A 14916-nucleotide genomic window follows, 5' to 3' on the forward strand; every position below is an offset into this window, starting at 1 on the left:
GAGATATACCGGGCTCAACCACATGCGGAAGCCAACTTAGTTGCTGACCTGCGTACACACCCAGCGAAAGCCATGCCGGACTAAAGCAAAAGTGTGATTGATCCTCTCTGAAGAAAAATTAGGGTTCAAAACCGAATCAAAATTCTAAGAAGTACGTGTATATATTACGAACCCTAATTAAAAACATTAAAATTACTTTTTTTTTACTTATTTATTCTTTTCCTTTTTTTTAAAAGAAAATATTCTATATATTTATATATGTACTCTCTCTGTTTCATAAAAAGTGTTATTTTGACATTTTATTTTGTTATAAAAATAGTGTTATTTTATGTTTTCAATGCAGTTTTTAAAATTATATATTTTTTTATCCTTATTATTTAAGCTAATTAATATAAAAAAATATAGTGTATTTGTAAAGGGCAAAATGGAAATTTAAATAGTTTTCTTAATTTATGTGCATTGTATCAAAATGACACTTTGTGAAACAGAAATATATATATAACATATATCAAATCCTAATTAAAAACATTAAATTACTTTTCTGACGAGATGATAAACTTGGCATGGATTCGGAGGGTTTGTTTATATAATATTTTTTTAGAAAATAAAAGGATAAAGGAAACACCTCTGCCAAGAAAGAAAAGAAAAAAAAGCGATAATGCTGCAAACTATATAACGTAATATAAATTTTCCAAGCCTTGAGACAAGCCAAAGTCTTAAATATTACTAGCTCTTTCTCTCAAATGACAAACACAGCGCGACATAAAAGGTTTCGACTGATTCGTCAAGGGAAGAGAAAGACTGATATAGAAACAAAGTTAATCGTGAAAATATTTCGTGCATGCACAATCGATGACGAGAACCTTTTGCAACATCCTAACCACTACAAAGTTGTTGCATGGACGGACCCCGAAGATCCATACACAAAACAGGTATGGGTTTCCAAAGGCAACTATTGGAAGTATGATACAGAGTTGGTGATTCCTTTAGATTTTCCAGCAAAATATCTTTACCTAGAATTTTGCTTAGAAAATATTCTTGTATAGATCCTGCAACATCAAATGGATCTGTTGTGATAGGTCGGGCAAAGGTTCGATTGCCAACGAATGGCAAGTTCTCTGGTGCAGCCCGTCTCGTCGGTTTCAACAGTGATCGATGTGTCGTCGATAGAGGAACTCTAGAGTTGTCTTGGGAACTAAGGGATTACGATTGTAGTACGTAATACAAAAACTATCAGTTTTGGGTTTTATTTTACTTAATTTTCTGTATTCTTCTATCCCATCTAATCGTTGTACATATCTACATAGTCATGTCCTACCACACCGCTGTGGCGTATTCAGGCATCGCGGCATCGTTCTCCACATCCTCTAAACCTAAACAAATCACAGTGATCTGTTTTTGATGTACATTTAAACTATTTTGAAAATTCTCCCTAAACCAAATTTTATAGTTTTCATTCCATAAAACAGAGCAAAATTTGAATCTTCTTATGGACCTGTCTGATATTTCCATCGTTAGAAAGAAACTTGATTTATCAGTAATATGATTCATATCAAATAAGACGATAATAAGCCAATCTTTATTCATTGTTTATAGGTTTGGCTGTAAAAGTACAACATCAGAGACAAGTAATGTATTGCCTCTAAGTAAATAACAAGGCTCCCATTCATAGAGCTTCTCTATCTGTTGGCATCTTCAGAACCATAGCCTCACCATCTGCATAACACAAAATATATGTCTTATCATTTTATCATATATCCATCACTTATCTAATGCTCTTGTCCAACTAATCAGGAATCCACACTACTTGCAATTATATATGCCTCGTTCAAGATATGAAAAAATGGTTTACGTTCTTTGAAATTTACTTACCCAATGGCGTGTATTCCGGCAAACTGACGTACTTGGGACATGATTTTCTCGATGTCAAATCTTTTGAACCAACACAGTCCCTGGGCTGTAGTCATGAAATAAATAAATACACTGTCAGAAACTGGTGCCATTCTCAGAATGTAGCAAAATACTTCGACTGTAAACCAGGCAAAGCAATAATAATGTCAATGATCAGCAAATCTTACGAAACCAAACAATTTTCTACATATGGTTTTACGAGTTTGTTTGACACATTTCACAACGCTTGGACACAAGATATTTGAGTTTTCTTATAATGGGTTCTTTATGAATTATAATACTAAAACAAGACCTAAGACTTTCAAAAGGAAATCAACAACCTAAGATGAAAGAGATGTCAGAAACAGACCTTAAAATCCTTGTAGAAGCATATACGTATTTCATCGATTGCATCTCTTTTGCATTGCACTTCAGGGTTGATATGAAATGCATTCTGAATGGCTGTTATGATACCTCCTAGAGGATACTTTTCGCTGTTGGAAGCAACATAGCCAGCTTTATAAAGGACATCCTATTCCATATTTACAAGATGCAGAGATTGTAAACTGGCATTAAGAACTTATCCAATAAAAAAGTACAAAAGTGGCTTCACAAACTGATAAACTGACAGAACAGAGTAAATATAAGATGCATCATGCATGATCATACATCATAAAGAAAAACTCCATTGCACAAGTATGCAAGCAAAATTAACTCTTGTGTATACCCAACTTTCTTATTTAACCAGTCCACTATGCATCATATCACAGCATAAACTAAACTCTGTGAACACTTACCGTGAGATTATACTTCAAGTAGAGATTAAGCGTGGCAAGAAAGTAATTATACTCATCACGAAAAACAGGAGAAGAACAAGTCCCATGTTTCTCTGAAAATAAGAAATTATCAGCACAATCGTTAGAGAAAGAACCTATATTATCGAATCAGCAAAATCAAACCAGAACATATTGTGCTAACTATACACACTGTTGAGCAAAAGGTTCTAAGTTTAAGCATGGAGCTCTCTAGTAACACCAATGAATCAAACTCTTATATAAAACTATGTGGAAGGAAATTAAAAGAAAAATTCAAATTTAAAGAAGTAAAAAGATTGAAAATAATTACCCCACTGCCAGCGTGTATTGCAAAAGAGATACATAATAAACCAACAAAGGAAAACTCAGTTAGTTTTGGTGAAGACTGAAAGAAAAGGTTACGGGAGATGGAAAACACCTATCCGTGTCTAATAGAAGTGAAAGAAAAAAAATAACCTCATGGCCCCAAAAGGACCCTTTTCCACCATGACAGTTTGATGGAGAACCACAACTAAGACTAGGCCAGTACTTGTCAAGACCATCCTTCAACGTTGAGATCTACAAAAACATTCTTCTTTTTCAGAAACTTCTCCTAAGATATAATAAAGACATGAACTTTGTATATTGAACAAGGACCAATTTTTGTACCTCCTTCTCATTAAAGTCAGATCGATAACAACAAGAAGGCCATGAACCATCGTTATAGTCAGGCCATAACCCATCTACAAACACACACACAAACACATTGAGTCCTGAAACTGAAACAAAAGATTGAAAAGAGTTTTAACTTACGGATGGTGAACTGAGTTGGAGAATCAGAGCTGGAAAAAAAAAAAGAAACACATAAGTTAGTTTAGAGAAGCAAACTCAAAATCCAAATCTTTATAACTAAAACTTCAATCGAGATTTCAGATTTATCAAATCTAATAGTAATCTCTATTGTTCTGATCAAACACTAATTGAATTCAGATCCTCAGCTACACGACAAAAAAAAGGAAAAATTTCAATCTGAGATTAGAAAAGATCGAGGAAGCTTTTACCCTCTGCAGCAAGCGTTTTTGGAGCAGCAATGACGAGTAGCGCGGCAGTAGGTTCCAGGCCACTGAAGAGAGAGAGCGAAGTAATCGAACTCCCTCTGATTCTGAGATCTATTGACTTCAATGACGTCTCCGGCAAGTGCTCCGGCGAGAAACGCAACGAGAAGGAAGAGAAGACATGTACGCGACGCCATCGACTCTTTTCTAATTTTGGAATCGAAACCGTAATTTTTAATTTAGCTCTCCGGTTTACTGTTTATGTGGAGGGAAATCAAGGGTACTTTAGTCTTTTCACATTCAACGAATATTCCTCTTCACCTTAGATTCGGCCTAGATAAACCCATTGGATTGGGATCTTTGAGAAATTAACCGTTACCTAACACAAGTCTTCTACGGTTCTTAATGGTCCTGTTTCTCTTATCTGAATGGTCCCATAAACAAAACCCATGTTATTGTGTCACCTATTGAATTTGGAATTGTTCAGAGAAAGCTTTCATAATGAATGAAATATTCAATCAAAAGTATCTCAAAATCAATGAGACAATGTGGTTTTTTTTTTTGATAAGTTACAAAAAAAAAAAATAGAAACAAAAACACCAAATGACCCTAACAAAGATATACAGCGTTTTGGTTTGATGCTTATTCAAAAAGCCAAATTAAGAAGAATTAAAAAGCAAAAGCTGAGAGAGAAGAAAGAAAGACACATAATAATAATCATAGTAATAACACATTTTGTTTTCACATCACTATCTCTGGCTTCAAGATGTTTGTTTTGATCTCCTTGTGTGGCAACACAACTCCACCGTTGCTATAAATCTCGTCGCTAACGTGAACATCTTCCCCGAGGATGGTCATGTTCTCAATTCTTGCCCATTGTCCAACTGTTGAGTGCCACCCGATGATACTGCTTGAGATACATGCGTGCTTCTTGATGCGCACCCCACGCATGACAGTGCAGCGTGAGAGTCTTACTCCTGACTCAACAATGCAGCCTGGACCAATGGCTACGTCTGGTCCAATCAAACATCCTTCCCCAATCTTGGCGGTTTCGTCAACAAGAACGTTCCCAACAATGTGTGGACCACTTGTTAATTTGGCTGGTGACTTCTTTCTCAGAGAGTCTAAGTAGAGTCTCAAACCCGTTATGTAGTCACGGGGTTGCCCAATGTCCATCCAAAACCCTGGTAGCACCATCGCATAGAGCCCTTGAGCTGCTGCAATCTTAGGGAAAGTCTCTTTTTCGATCGAAGTTGGTCTTAGCTCAATCTTATCAAGAACTGATGGGTTCAGAAGATAAATCCCAGCGTTGATCTTGTTACCTACATACAGTTTTGGCTTTTCCACAAACTTCTCAACTTTTCCTGTACTTTCTTCCATAACAACCACTCCATATTTAGACGGTTCATCCACCTATAACCAATATACATGCAAGTCCAACATTAGATGAATAAACATACTATACCATAACTGGAGAGTATTTAGGTTCGAGAGTCTCACTTTTGTCACCATTATGGAAGCTTCCCCACCGTGAGTTTTGTGAAACTCAAGCATTTCTTTAAGTGGGTACTCACTAATCACATCACTGTTAAGCACAAAGAAGGGCTCTCCAGAACCATCAACCAATTTGTCTCTCGCTAGAGCCAGAGGACCAGCTGTACCTAGTGGCTCGGTCTCCTGTGAGCAAGTGATTTTGATTTCTAGCTTCGTTTCAAAGTCTTTCAAGAAGTTCAGCATCACCTAATCGAAACAGAGCAAAAATGGTAAATACAAACATGTAAAACAGAGAAATAGCTGCAAAGAAGAGTTAGGAGTATCTCTCACCTCTGGCTGGTAATTGATGGCTAAAACAACTTCATCAACTCCAACTGCCTTAAGAGCCTCTATCTACACAAAGAATACAAGCCTCGGTTTAAAAACAAGAGTCATGAGATCATACATAACTTGGAACAAGGGACAAAGAAGCTGGCTATGTTACCTGATGAAGGATCATGGGTTTATTAGCAAAATCAACAAGGGGTTTTGGGAAACTGAGAGTCAATGGCCTCAAACGAGTACCGAAACCTCCAACAAGAATGAGTGCCTTCATCTTGATGCTCTTTTTAAATTCTTGTTTTTTTACCTGTAAAATCCCAACACGTCAGATCTTAACAAAGATAAATTATGACTGGTGACAAAACATTGGTAGAAACAGAACACCCACAAAAAAAACAGCATTCAGATCTAATCGAAGTAGATACAATTAAATTCAGATCCAAAGCACAAAAGAATCATAAGGATACAACAACAAACAAACACTAATTCAGATAACCAAAAAAAAAATGCGTTTTTTCCAAAATTCCGAAGCTGATCAGACAACAACAGCTCAATTACAAATGTCGGATCACGCAATTTATCAATAAACTTCAATCAAAATCCCAGCTTAAACCCAGATCGGACCCAAAAAAAGATTCATCATTTCAAGATTTAAACACAATGGCTGGAACGTTATATCATCGACTCAAGCATACAGAACTGACGAACCGAATACAAATCTCGAGAATCTGAACCCCAAAATCGAAATGAAACGATAAACCGACAGAATTCAATGAAGGGACATGCATCACACATCCAAGAGGCATTACCTTTGAGGAAGAGATCTCAGCGCCGGATCAGAGATCTGAGATTTGGGGGTGGGGGATTGGAAGAGATCAGCCTGAACGTAGCGTCAGGCTGAGCTGTGTGATGAAGGAAGAAAGGAGCGGTCGTTGGCAAAAAATGAAAGGCAAGTTCTCTTTACAAAGCTGACCCCTTTCGTTTATATATATACACACCATTGATAATTAGAAAAAAAACAGAGTGCGTATTTATTTACTGTACTAAAATAAAAACTAAAACTTTAATATATATAGAAACCAATCTTGATTGTATTATTTTTGCGTGTTGAAGTTTTGACTTTTTGTTTCTGTTGAAGGAAGTAAATTTAATTAAAGGTTCCGAGGAGACGCTTAGGGCATCTCCAACCCCACTCTATTTTATAGTTAAATCTCTATTATAGAGCAATATTTGCTCCAACCCTACTCTGTATTTTACTATAAAATAGAGAAAATAATAGAATTGCTCTATATATAGAGCAACTCTATTCTCACCTCTATTTTTTTACACTACCTCTATTATAGAGGTGAAAATAGAGTAATATATTGGAGGAAAACAGTGTTCTATTTTTGAGTTACTATATTTTAGAGGAAAAAATAGAGAAATACAATAGAGATGGTCTTACACTCTAATTAAGGGTCTTCTTTGATAATATAAAAATATACTCCCTCCGATAATATATGATGTTTAAAGAAGTATTTTTATTTTATAATACAAGTTTTTATGTAATTTTTAGATTAATTTCTAATTTAATATTATACAGTTTTGTTTTTAAAAGTAATTATTTCTTTATATGCGTGTTTTTTTTGGTAAAATCTTCATATGCATTGTGTAAAAGTTACAAATCCTATGTTATTCAATTATGGATTTTAAAAAGTTTCCTGAAATCGACTATTATTGAACTGATGATTTAAAAATCTATTTTAAAATCTACTGTTATTCAAAACAATTTATGGATTTGGATTTTAATAAGGTTTAAGGATTCTGTAGGATTTGAGAGGATTTGGTTAGTTAAAAATACAGAAATCCAAATCTCATGGTTTTAGGTGGGATTTGAAAGAATTTTACCACAAATCATATCAACTTCCCTAAAATCTATAAAAATTACAAATTTTCTAAATCACGTAAAATCCTCCAAAATCATTGTTTCAATACACCCCTATAAATATTTTAAAATAGAGGGAGTATGATTTTGCAATTGTAAATGCTAACAAGAAAATTAATCAACGAATGTGTGTGTGTTTTTGAAGGGACTTATTAAAATTACTAGACACTTTTTTTGTTTACCAATAAAATACTGTTATGAACGAACATTCTTAGGTCAGTAGTCTGATCACTCCTGATCGACGACATTGAGAGGATTCATATAGCTAGTAGTGTTAACCAGCCGATTTACAAATATATAAGTCCACATGCCCAAGTGGGAGTGGGATGACGAGACTGAGAGAGACATAGGAACCCACATACATAGGAGACGAATATGACATTGCATTGATGAGTACAATTTATGATACATCAATCTCAGCATATTATTGAAACGAAAAAATGGAGTTGAAAGTAGGAACTCTTATGCCAAGAACCCAAGCTGAAGTTGCAAGCCATTATTAGTCCCGTAACGTTATTACTTAAACCTTTTATATGATCTAAGCTAATGTTGTGAATTATTGTGGTTTTAACGAATGATTGTTATATCAACATAAAAAAATTTATACATTTTAAATATTGATCACAATCACCCCATATCACACAAAAGCTACATTTCGTTGAATGGTTGTGGTTTTAACGAATGATTGTTCATTGTTGTATCATCATAAAAATTTTCTGTAGATATTTTTTTATTAAACTTACGTTTCTTTTGTCGAATTGAGAATGTTGTTTTGTTAGTTAGTTTTGCTTCCCACAAACTAACTTTTCGATATATCTATGTGGGTAAGGTCTGGTGTAACATTTCGACATCAGACGAGATATTTATATTGTCTCGTATATAATTAAAAAAATGTCATTAGTTTGGTAAAAAATGTCATTAGTAGTCAAATCATCTAGAACTTTAAGAAACTTGGCTTCTAGCTAGTAATCTAGCAATTGAATAATCACATTTAAAAAAAAAAAAGAATCTCCAAGATTCGATTTTGAGTATGGAGTAGTAGTTTTAGAAACGCATTCGAATTGTACTATAGTGTAATGTCTCTGTTATGGGGGCCAATCGTTAGGATAAGAAGAGCTAAGCTGCGTACCAGAGGCTGTGAACACTAAACGAGCTCGAAAGAATATACCTAATCAGATCCATCACATGATAAATGATTCACAGTTTATTTTTTTCCAATTATTGATTGGTTTGTTTTCACATGCTCTCTTCCCCCACGTGACACCGACAAACTACCTTCGATTTTTCTTATTCTGATTACCTTTATTTCTTTTTTAAGACAGACACAGTGGCGCATATATATTAACTAATGTAAAGAAGCTGATTTGTCTGTTTGTTTAGATCATCAAATATGTTCTGGTATTGGACCGGTTTTGATACATATATTTTTGGTACCTGATGTGAATAAAAGATTTAAGACTATATTAGAATTCAGTTATAGTATTAGTTTAAAGAATTTTTATTAGTTTACTCGTTGACATATATACTACATACATGATACGGTACAACATTACAGTATATCATAACGTAATATTGAATAAAAAGCTATTTAAGGTATTAAATTAGGAAGGGGAAAGAAAAAGAAAAGGAATAAAGAACCGCAGATGTAACGGTTAAAAGCATATTCTATTTCAGTATTTTTGACATATACACGCCACCATCAAACGCGCCGCTAACGCAGAGACCCGCGGTGACCCCATATGCACAATTGCACACACACACATTGTAAAAGCATCATTACTGGGGAATTCTCTCATAGTTTCTCTTATAATTGGGGCCCAAAAATTTAATAAAAAACTTTTTTTTAGTCGATTTAGAAGAGAATCGATTCCCTGGGAAGGAATTAAGGAACGGTAATAGCAACGCTACGTGGCATATTCTGATTCATTGATGCGTAAATATAAAAAAGAAATTTTTTTTCTCCATTTTCTTCTCTCTTTCTTCCTCGACCATCTCTCTCTCTTCTCTGTCGATCCAAACAGCGAATCGAAACCAATTCATCTAGAGACCGCAAAAATTCAATTGATTTACTCATAGATTCGGCGTTCAGGAAAACTATCTCGGCTTCATCGGCCAAGTTCCCTCTTACGAGTGTTTGAACTCTGTCAAAGACGGTAAAAAGTTTCTCCTTTTCTTCCCCAGAATTTGAAAAATTGATGATTTTGCTTGGTTTTGTAAATTGAGGGTTTTAGTATTCTTCTTACTGATTGTGATCTACCCTTATTCCTATATCAGATTCATGCTTGATTATGATTTGTGATACCAATATAAAGATTGAAACTTTGGGATTTTGGGTATACTTGTAGAAGTCATGATGTCTTATTAGTTGGGATTGATCAATTTGCACAAAGGTCTCGCCTTTGATTAGTGTTTTGTATGATTGTTTGTAATGTATGGTGTAAAGCTATGATAACATTAGGTTTGTTCAGTACTTAGACCTCAGCTTTGCTTTTGGTACAGATTTGGAATGGAAACTGATCTATGTAGGCTCCGCAGAAGATGAGACTTATGATCAGCTTCTCGAGAGTGTTCTTGTAGGGCCTGTTAGTGTTGCCAACTACTGGTTCGTTTTGCAGGTAACATATGTGTTTGTGTTTACTAGTGTGGCCTTAGCATGTTTGAATGTTTTTCCTTTGTTTTGTAACGCCATTTATGTGTTGAAACTGTTACGAAGTGTTGGGTCTGAGACTCTGAGTAGGAGATGGTGAGAATCTCGCTGCTTTTGTTGTGTCTACTGGTTTCTTTTACTTGTCTTTTCAATACTTCATCAGCACAAGCTCCAGGTAATTCACTGTTTCTCAGTACTTTATTTTGTTGGTTGTTTCCTTTGTTGAATTAGGATTCTAGTTTTATGTGATGCAGTTGTTTTGCCTTTTGTTAACAAATTCAAGAGCTTTGGTCTTTGAGATTTGTGTGTGTGTTTAGTTGGACTGTAGTGATTTCTTGTATGGTGATTTCGACAACAGTAGCAATGTGTATCCCAAATTCGATATAACACCGACTTTGAAGAACTTGATGTGACTGTTAACTTGTGTGTAGAGAACTTGACCTCTCTGCTAAATAATTGCAGGTATTTTGCATTCACAACTATTTAAATGTGATCCAAGTAGTAACCTTTGTGGTAGTAAACAGAATTGAAGAAATAATTGATATCTCTAACATGATAAATCTGGATATTATGAACATTGGACTGATTTAAGTAGCCATGCTTGCCCAACTTTTTTTGTTAAACTGATCAAATCTGGATTCTATGTTTCTAATAATCTGAAGGAGCAAGTTAGGAGTGGTGATGCAAGTGCAACAGAGCTCGGTACAGTGATGCTGAGAAGGAAATTTTACCCTGCAGCCAACAAGTTTTTGCAACAATCTATCAAGAAATGGGTCGTGTTCTTGGAATAGAAGGGATCGAGCTTGTTGGCATCAATAACCGAAGTCTTGGTAATACTTTTGTACATATTGCTAGTTCCGATATACTTTGTCTTAGAACAGTTCACTCAGAAAATGAAAGTTTTGGTGTTTCAGAAACATTTAAAGTAGACATCAAAAAATGAAAGTTTTGGTGTTCCAAAGTTTGTAAAATTTAATTGTTTTCTGTTTTATGTAATATAAAAAATTTAAATAATTGTTTTATCATTTTAGATAATTAAAGTTTGATAATTAATAAACACAAATTAAAAAATTATTATTTAAATGCTTGAGTAACCTTCTTTGGAGTTCTCTAGTAATAGAGTGATTTTGCTTAAATTCTTTTAGGATTGCTTTAATTAATTTAGTATTAATTATATAATTAATTAATATGAGAGTAACTTAAGGAGTACTCACCACTAATGATGGTCTAACAAACTAACAATACTTTAGTTTATTATACAATATAATTTTTTTGGTTAATTTGAAGTAAAGAAGTGAAAAGGGTCACGAAAAGAGAAGTTGTGGAAAGATACCGAAGCAACATCATCGTCGAAGTCGTAGTTTAGGCAGCCCCTTGATTTCAGCTTTGTTTGACTCACCGACGTTTTTGCCCATAGATTCTTCTTCTTCTTCTTCTTTAAGCCGTGCTTGTATCGTAATCATCACATTATTTCTAAATGTAACATACATTATAGTCAAACATGATTTCAATATGCATAGCGACTTGAATTTAATTTTCTATTCATGCATATCTGTTGACTATTGTGTACTCAATTTAAAAAAATTACCAGAATATGCGATATGGTTTTCCTCGGTTACGTGACAGTTAGTATCGGTTTTGGTTTATCCAATATTGTAATTGAATTTGGTTTAAGCGTATCGGTTCGTTTGGTTTCCCAAATTTTTCTTAAGAGAATCGTAGCAATTTAGAACGTCTTTAGGGGTTTGAATTGAACTTTCTTTTGTCACATAGATATAAACGTTCGACAGACACAGTTTGGTTCAGTCATATTTCATGTCTCTACAAAATTACGACTTCATTATGATTATGGGAAAACGGTTTTACGATTCAATTATATATATATAATAAGCTTTTTTTTCTACAAACACGGAAACAGCTCTAAAACTGAAGAGAATTCAAAGACAAAGACAAGATACTTACTGAAAAGTAATCAGATGTCTATTGCCTAAAAGCTTTACACTACTGTTGACATACTACGAACAATAATTATTCATTACAATAACGAGGTTGAGCAAACCAAACTTGGTTTATGCTTTGCTTCCAGATCAGTAAAGTAGCACCAGAGTTCATTTGAAACTGTCAAAACAAGGCGCGAGGAAAGCTTACTACTATCATTTGGATTGAATCCTATGTCCTCCTTCTCACTTGCCTCATATTTGTAGTGTCACACCCTAAGACACTGCTCGCACTTCTTTTCTTGTTCGATTGTCCACTCGTCGAGCTCTTATCTGCTGCTGCAACAGCGTTCAACAACTCAGATAACAAAGTGGGACAGCTCTGTTTCAAGTGCTTGAACCCTTCAGACTTCATTACAGCTGCACAAAACAACATCAACTTACTTTTTAGTTTTCCTGGATTCTCTTCATCAATAATATCATCCAACTGATAGCACTCTGTTACAGACAAGCTAAAAAGTGATGTTGGAAAAGAAACATATTATCGATGAAGAGATGTTGGGTGATTAATGGAAGTCTTGTGAGCTAAAATTCACCAGTTTCAATTCTAGAGAAAGAAAGAAATATTTAGTTTTAAGTTCTGCCTTTAGATGTGAATACTAGCATTTACGTGAAATTCAACATTAAGACCAGGACATGTATGTGCTATATAATCTCTATCTTCCAGAATGCAAAACATATTTTACCCATTGGCTAGGCATTGTCTTTAAACTAGATTGTCAATAAAAAAAACCAAAAGAACTATTATCGCACCTAGTTGAGGATGATAAACCTCAAGCCGTCTAATCATGCATCGAGTCTCCTATATACAAATCGAACATAAGAACAAGAAAGTTAAACAAGTATACTAGCTCAACAAACTTCCATTAATAATACACCCAACATCTTTAATGGATCATTATTGCTGACAAGCAACAAGCAACAAGCACCAAGCACCAAATGCATTATATAAGCCGGATAATACAAAAAAGGTAGATGGTCATGCATACAAGGTTTCGATATGTTTGGAATCTTAAAAAATTTAGTGGATTATATATATAGTTTAATAAATTTGTTCTCTCAACTACTATTGCCATTGTTTTCTAAAGTCAAGGTATAGCTAAAGTTGTAAACTGATGAGAAAAATCTCCATGGCAGCACATCATCTTTAAACAAAGTTTACCACATTAATAGTAAAACCAATTCAAAGCAGGACCTATACATTCTACTATCTCATCACATGATAATACTGTTGCAATTGAAGCAAGAAAACATGCATATACATGACAACACGTACCTCCCAAGTTGGCTGGAGATGCAACAAATTTTAAGCAGAACGTTTTGAGCTGGAAGAATTGGTGCTGTTCAGCAAGGGCAAGTGTTGTTGCCACATTATCAACATCAAGTTTTTCGCAAAGCAGAACTTCACATAATATCTTTAACCTTGCAAGGTCATAGAGATCAGCAGCTGCCAAGAGATGTTGTATCATGTTTGTGAACGAACTAGCAGAAGCTGACCCAGTAATTTCATGCACATCAGGAAGTACATCAGTGTAGATGAAGCTAAGCATAGCCTATAAAAAATTTCAAGATCACAAGTCAGTAGAATATGTAAAATGCATGTAACAACAACCTATTAACAATGTAACACTTAACAAAAAAATTACCTTGAAGATAGAAGGTTCAATATCGTCAATCACAATTCTATCCACATTGTTATTCCCAATTGGTCCAAAAAACTGAGCTCTAAAGACAGGCGAGCGTGCCGCAAGAATCAGTTTGTGAGCTTTGTAAGTTTCATCTCCAACTTGAAAAGCTATATCACAACCAACTTCAGAATCTAACAAGTCTTTCAATCCCTGTCCCATATTAGACAAAGGTAACACAATGCCATACTGTTTTGGACCTTCAAGCCGAGCTCTAACAACACCAACAGTACAATGAACAACAAGACAATCATCCTTTATGTAATCAGAAGTTTCTAAAGCTGATCTTCTGAAAAAACGTTTGTAACCCCTGCAAAAAATTCAAAACACAACTTAGACTCTAACCATTTTTCAAATCTAAACTAATTTTAACAAAGGCAAAATCTAACTAAAATTACCACATGCTTCCTTTATACTTGAGCGTATAAGGTCCACCTTCAAGAGCACGATCAAAGTGACTATGCACTTTATGTTTTCCTTTACCACTCTGATCCATTAGCGTGAGCTCAAACAAAGCCCTAATATCATTAGAATCACTAGCTAAAGCGATGAACAAAGAGATGTATAAGGACTGATCCTCAGGGTTCTTGCCGTCGGGATAAAAGTAAATCGCCCAATCGTAACCACCGACGGAGAAGACATCGCTTTGAATAAATTTCCCGGGGCTCATGCCTTTGGCGAGAGAGTAGCCTTTGATTGTAAACTGGTGCGAACCATTCACCGTCTCGATGAACGAGGTGGATACTGAATCGGGTATTATCTGCTGCTCTACACCACCACTAACGACGGTGGTCATGATTCGCCCCGTCGTCTTCTTAAGAGGAATTTTCCGATTTGAGAACTGTGAACATAAAAAATCGAAATCGGATTTGGGGGAAACTGTTTTTTTTTTTTTTTTTTGTGTCTTTATTTATTTATTTTTTTTAAATGGACTTCTTCTCCTCTTCTGAGGGGAATGAATGAATTTTAAAAAAGAAGTGTTGTACTTTGTTAGAGATGGGAGATGAGAGTGTGTGCCCCTCTGTCTTTAATGTTTTTAATTTCATTTTCACCTTTTTTTTTTTTTTGGTAATATACTAATATCAGAAGAAAACTGTGATTAAGAGTTA

At 34.8% G+C, this 14916-nt stretch overlaps 3 protein-coding genes, 1 long non-coding RNA gene and 1 pseudogene across 9 annotated transcripts; 2 read left to right on the forward strand and 3 right to left on the reverse strand.

Moving 5' to 3' along the window:
* The first annotated feature begins 743 nt into the window (after positions 1 to 743).
* LOC104788872 (uncharacterized) lies at positions 744 to 1222 on the forward strand (annotated as a pseudogene).
* A 292-nt stretch (positions 1223 to 1514) lies between these two features.
* On the reverse strand, positions 1515 to 4101 carry LOC104785450 (ribonuclease 2). Of its 2 annotated transcripts, XM_010510670.3 has the most exons (9): positions 3746 to 3980; positions 3498 to 3526; positions 3354 to 3427; positions 3162 to 3263; positions 3016 to 3019; positions 2688 to 2779; positions 2261 to 2422; positions 1873 to 1957; positions 1515 to 1716 (listed from the first exon to the last, which is right to left on the reverse strand). In XM_010510670.3, exons 1-9 carry the CDS (start codon positions 3934 to 3936, stop codon positions 1667 to 1669), a joined length of 789 nt encoding a protein of 262 aa, XP_010508972.2. In that variant the 5' UTR covers positions 3937 to 3980; the 3' UTR covers positions 1515 to 1666. The 2 variants fall into 2 exon arrangements, 1 of the variants encoding a protein (XP_010508972.2); XR_015558235.1 differs by lacking the exon at positions 3016 to 3019 and having other exon boundaries at positions 3746 to 4101.
* Positions 4102 to 4233: 132 nt separating this feature from the next.
* LOC104785451 (mannose-1-phosphate guanylyltransferase 1) lies at positions 4234 to 7053 on the reverse strand. Its single transcript, XM_087452023.1, has 6 exons — positions 7001 to 7053; positions 6364 to 6735; positions 5718 to 5861; positions 5564 to 5626; positions 5240 to 5479; positions 4234 to 5152 (listed from the first exon to the last, which is right to left on the reverse strand). Exons 3-6 carry the CDS (start codon positions 5826 to 5828, stop codon positions 4481 to 4483), a joined length of 1086 nt encoding a protein of 361 aa, XP_087308149.1. The 5' UTR covers positions 5829 to 5861; positions 6364 to 6735; positions 7001 to 7053; the 3' UTR covers positions 4234 to 4480.
* A 2176-nt stretch (positions 7054 to 9229) lies between these two features.
* LOC104785452 (uncharacterized) lies at positions 9230 to 11139 on the forward strand. Of its 4 annotated transcripts, none has more exons than XR_767363.3 (5): positions 9275 to 9631; positions 9978 to 10093; positions 10192 to 10300; positions 10443 to 10587; positions 10788 to 11139. It is a non-coding gene; the product is annotated as an uncharacterized LOC104785452 (long non-coding RNA). The 4 variants fall into 4 exon arrangements; XR_015558237.1 differs by having other exon boundaries at positions 10484 to 10587; XR_015558238.1 differs by having other exon boundaries at positions 10557 to 10587.
* Positions 11140 to 11985: 846 nt separating this feature from the next.
* Positions 11986 to 14851, reverse strand: LOC104785453 (BTB/POZ and MATH domain-containing protein 3). 2 transcript variants are annotated; one of them, XM_010510674.3, is made up of 5 exons: positions 14206 to 14805; positions 13769 to 14117; positions 13399 to 13675; positions 12876 to 12924; positions 11986 to 12482 (listed from the first exon to the last, which is right to left on the reverse strand). In XM_010510674.3, exons 1-4 carry the CDS (start codon positions 14601 to 14603, stop codon positions 12905 to 12907), a joined length of 1044 nt encoding a protein of 347 aa, XP_010508976.1. In that variant the 5' UTR covers positions 14604 to 14805; the 3' UTR covers positions 11986 to 12482; positions 12876 to 12904. The 2 variants fall into 2 exon arrangements, with proteins under 2 accessions (XP_010508976.1, XP_010508974.1); XM_010510672.3 differs by lacking the exon at positions 12876 to 12924 and having other exon boundaries at positions 14206 to 14851.
* Between the last annotated feature and the right edge of the window lie 65 nt (positions 14852 to 14916).

Source organism: Camelina sativa, chromosome 5 (genome assembly GCF_030686135.1).
Source record: "Camelina sativa cultivar CO46 ecotype springtype chromosome 5, ASM3068613v1".
NCBI lineage: Eukaryota > Viridiplantae > Streptophyta > Magnoliopsida > Brassicales > Brassicaceae > Camelina > Camelina sativa.

Coding starts and splice junctions, on each gene's coding strand:
- LOC104785451 (XM_087452023.1), bottom strand. CDS start 5,828: ATGAAGGCACTCATTCTTGTTGGAGGTTTCGGTACTCGTTTGAGGCCA. Junction 5,627..5,717: donor AACCCATGATCCTTCATCAG/GTAACATAGCCA, acceptor TTCTTTGTGTAG/ATAGAGGCTCTTAAGGCAGT. Junction 5,153..5,239: donor CTTCCATAATGGTGACAAAA/GTGAGACTCTCG, acceptor TATTGGTTATAG/GTGGATGAACCGTCTAAATA.
- LOC104785453 (XM_010510672.3), bottom strand. CDS start 14,603: ATGACCACCGTCGTTAGTGGTGGTGTAGAGCAGCAGATAATACCCGAT. Junction 14,118..14,205: donor AAGTATAAAGGAAGCATGTG/GTAATTTTAGTT, acceptor AATTTTTTGCAG/GGGTTACAAACGTTTTTTCA. Junction 13,676..13,768: donor TTGAACCTTCTATCTTCAAG/GTAATTTTTTTG, acceptor AATTTTTTATAG/GCTATGCTTAGCTTCATCTA.
- LOC104785450 (XM_010510670.3), bottom strand. CDS start 3,936: ATGGCGTCGCGTACATGTCTTCTCTTCCTTCTCGTTGCGTTTCTCGCC. Junction 3,428..3,497: donor TCCAACTCAGTTCACCATCC/GTAAGTTAAAAC, acceptor GTGTGTTTGTAG/ATGGGTTATGGCCTGACTAT. Junction 3,264..3,353: donor CTGACTTTAATGAGAAGGAG/GTACAAAAATTG, acceptor ATGTTTTTGTAG/ATCTCAACGTTGAAGGATGG.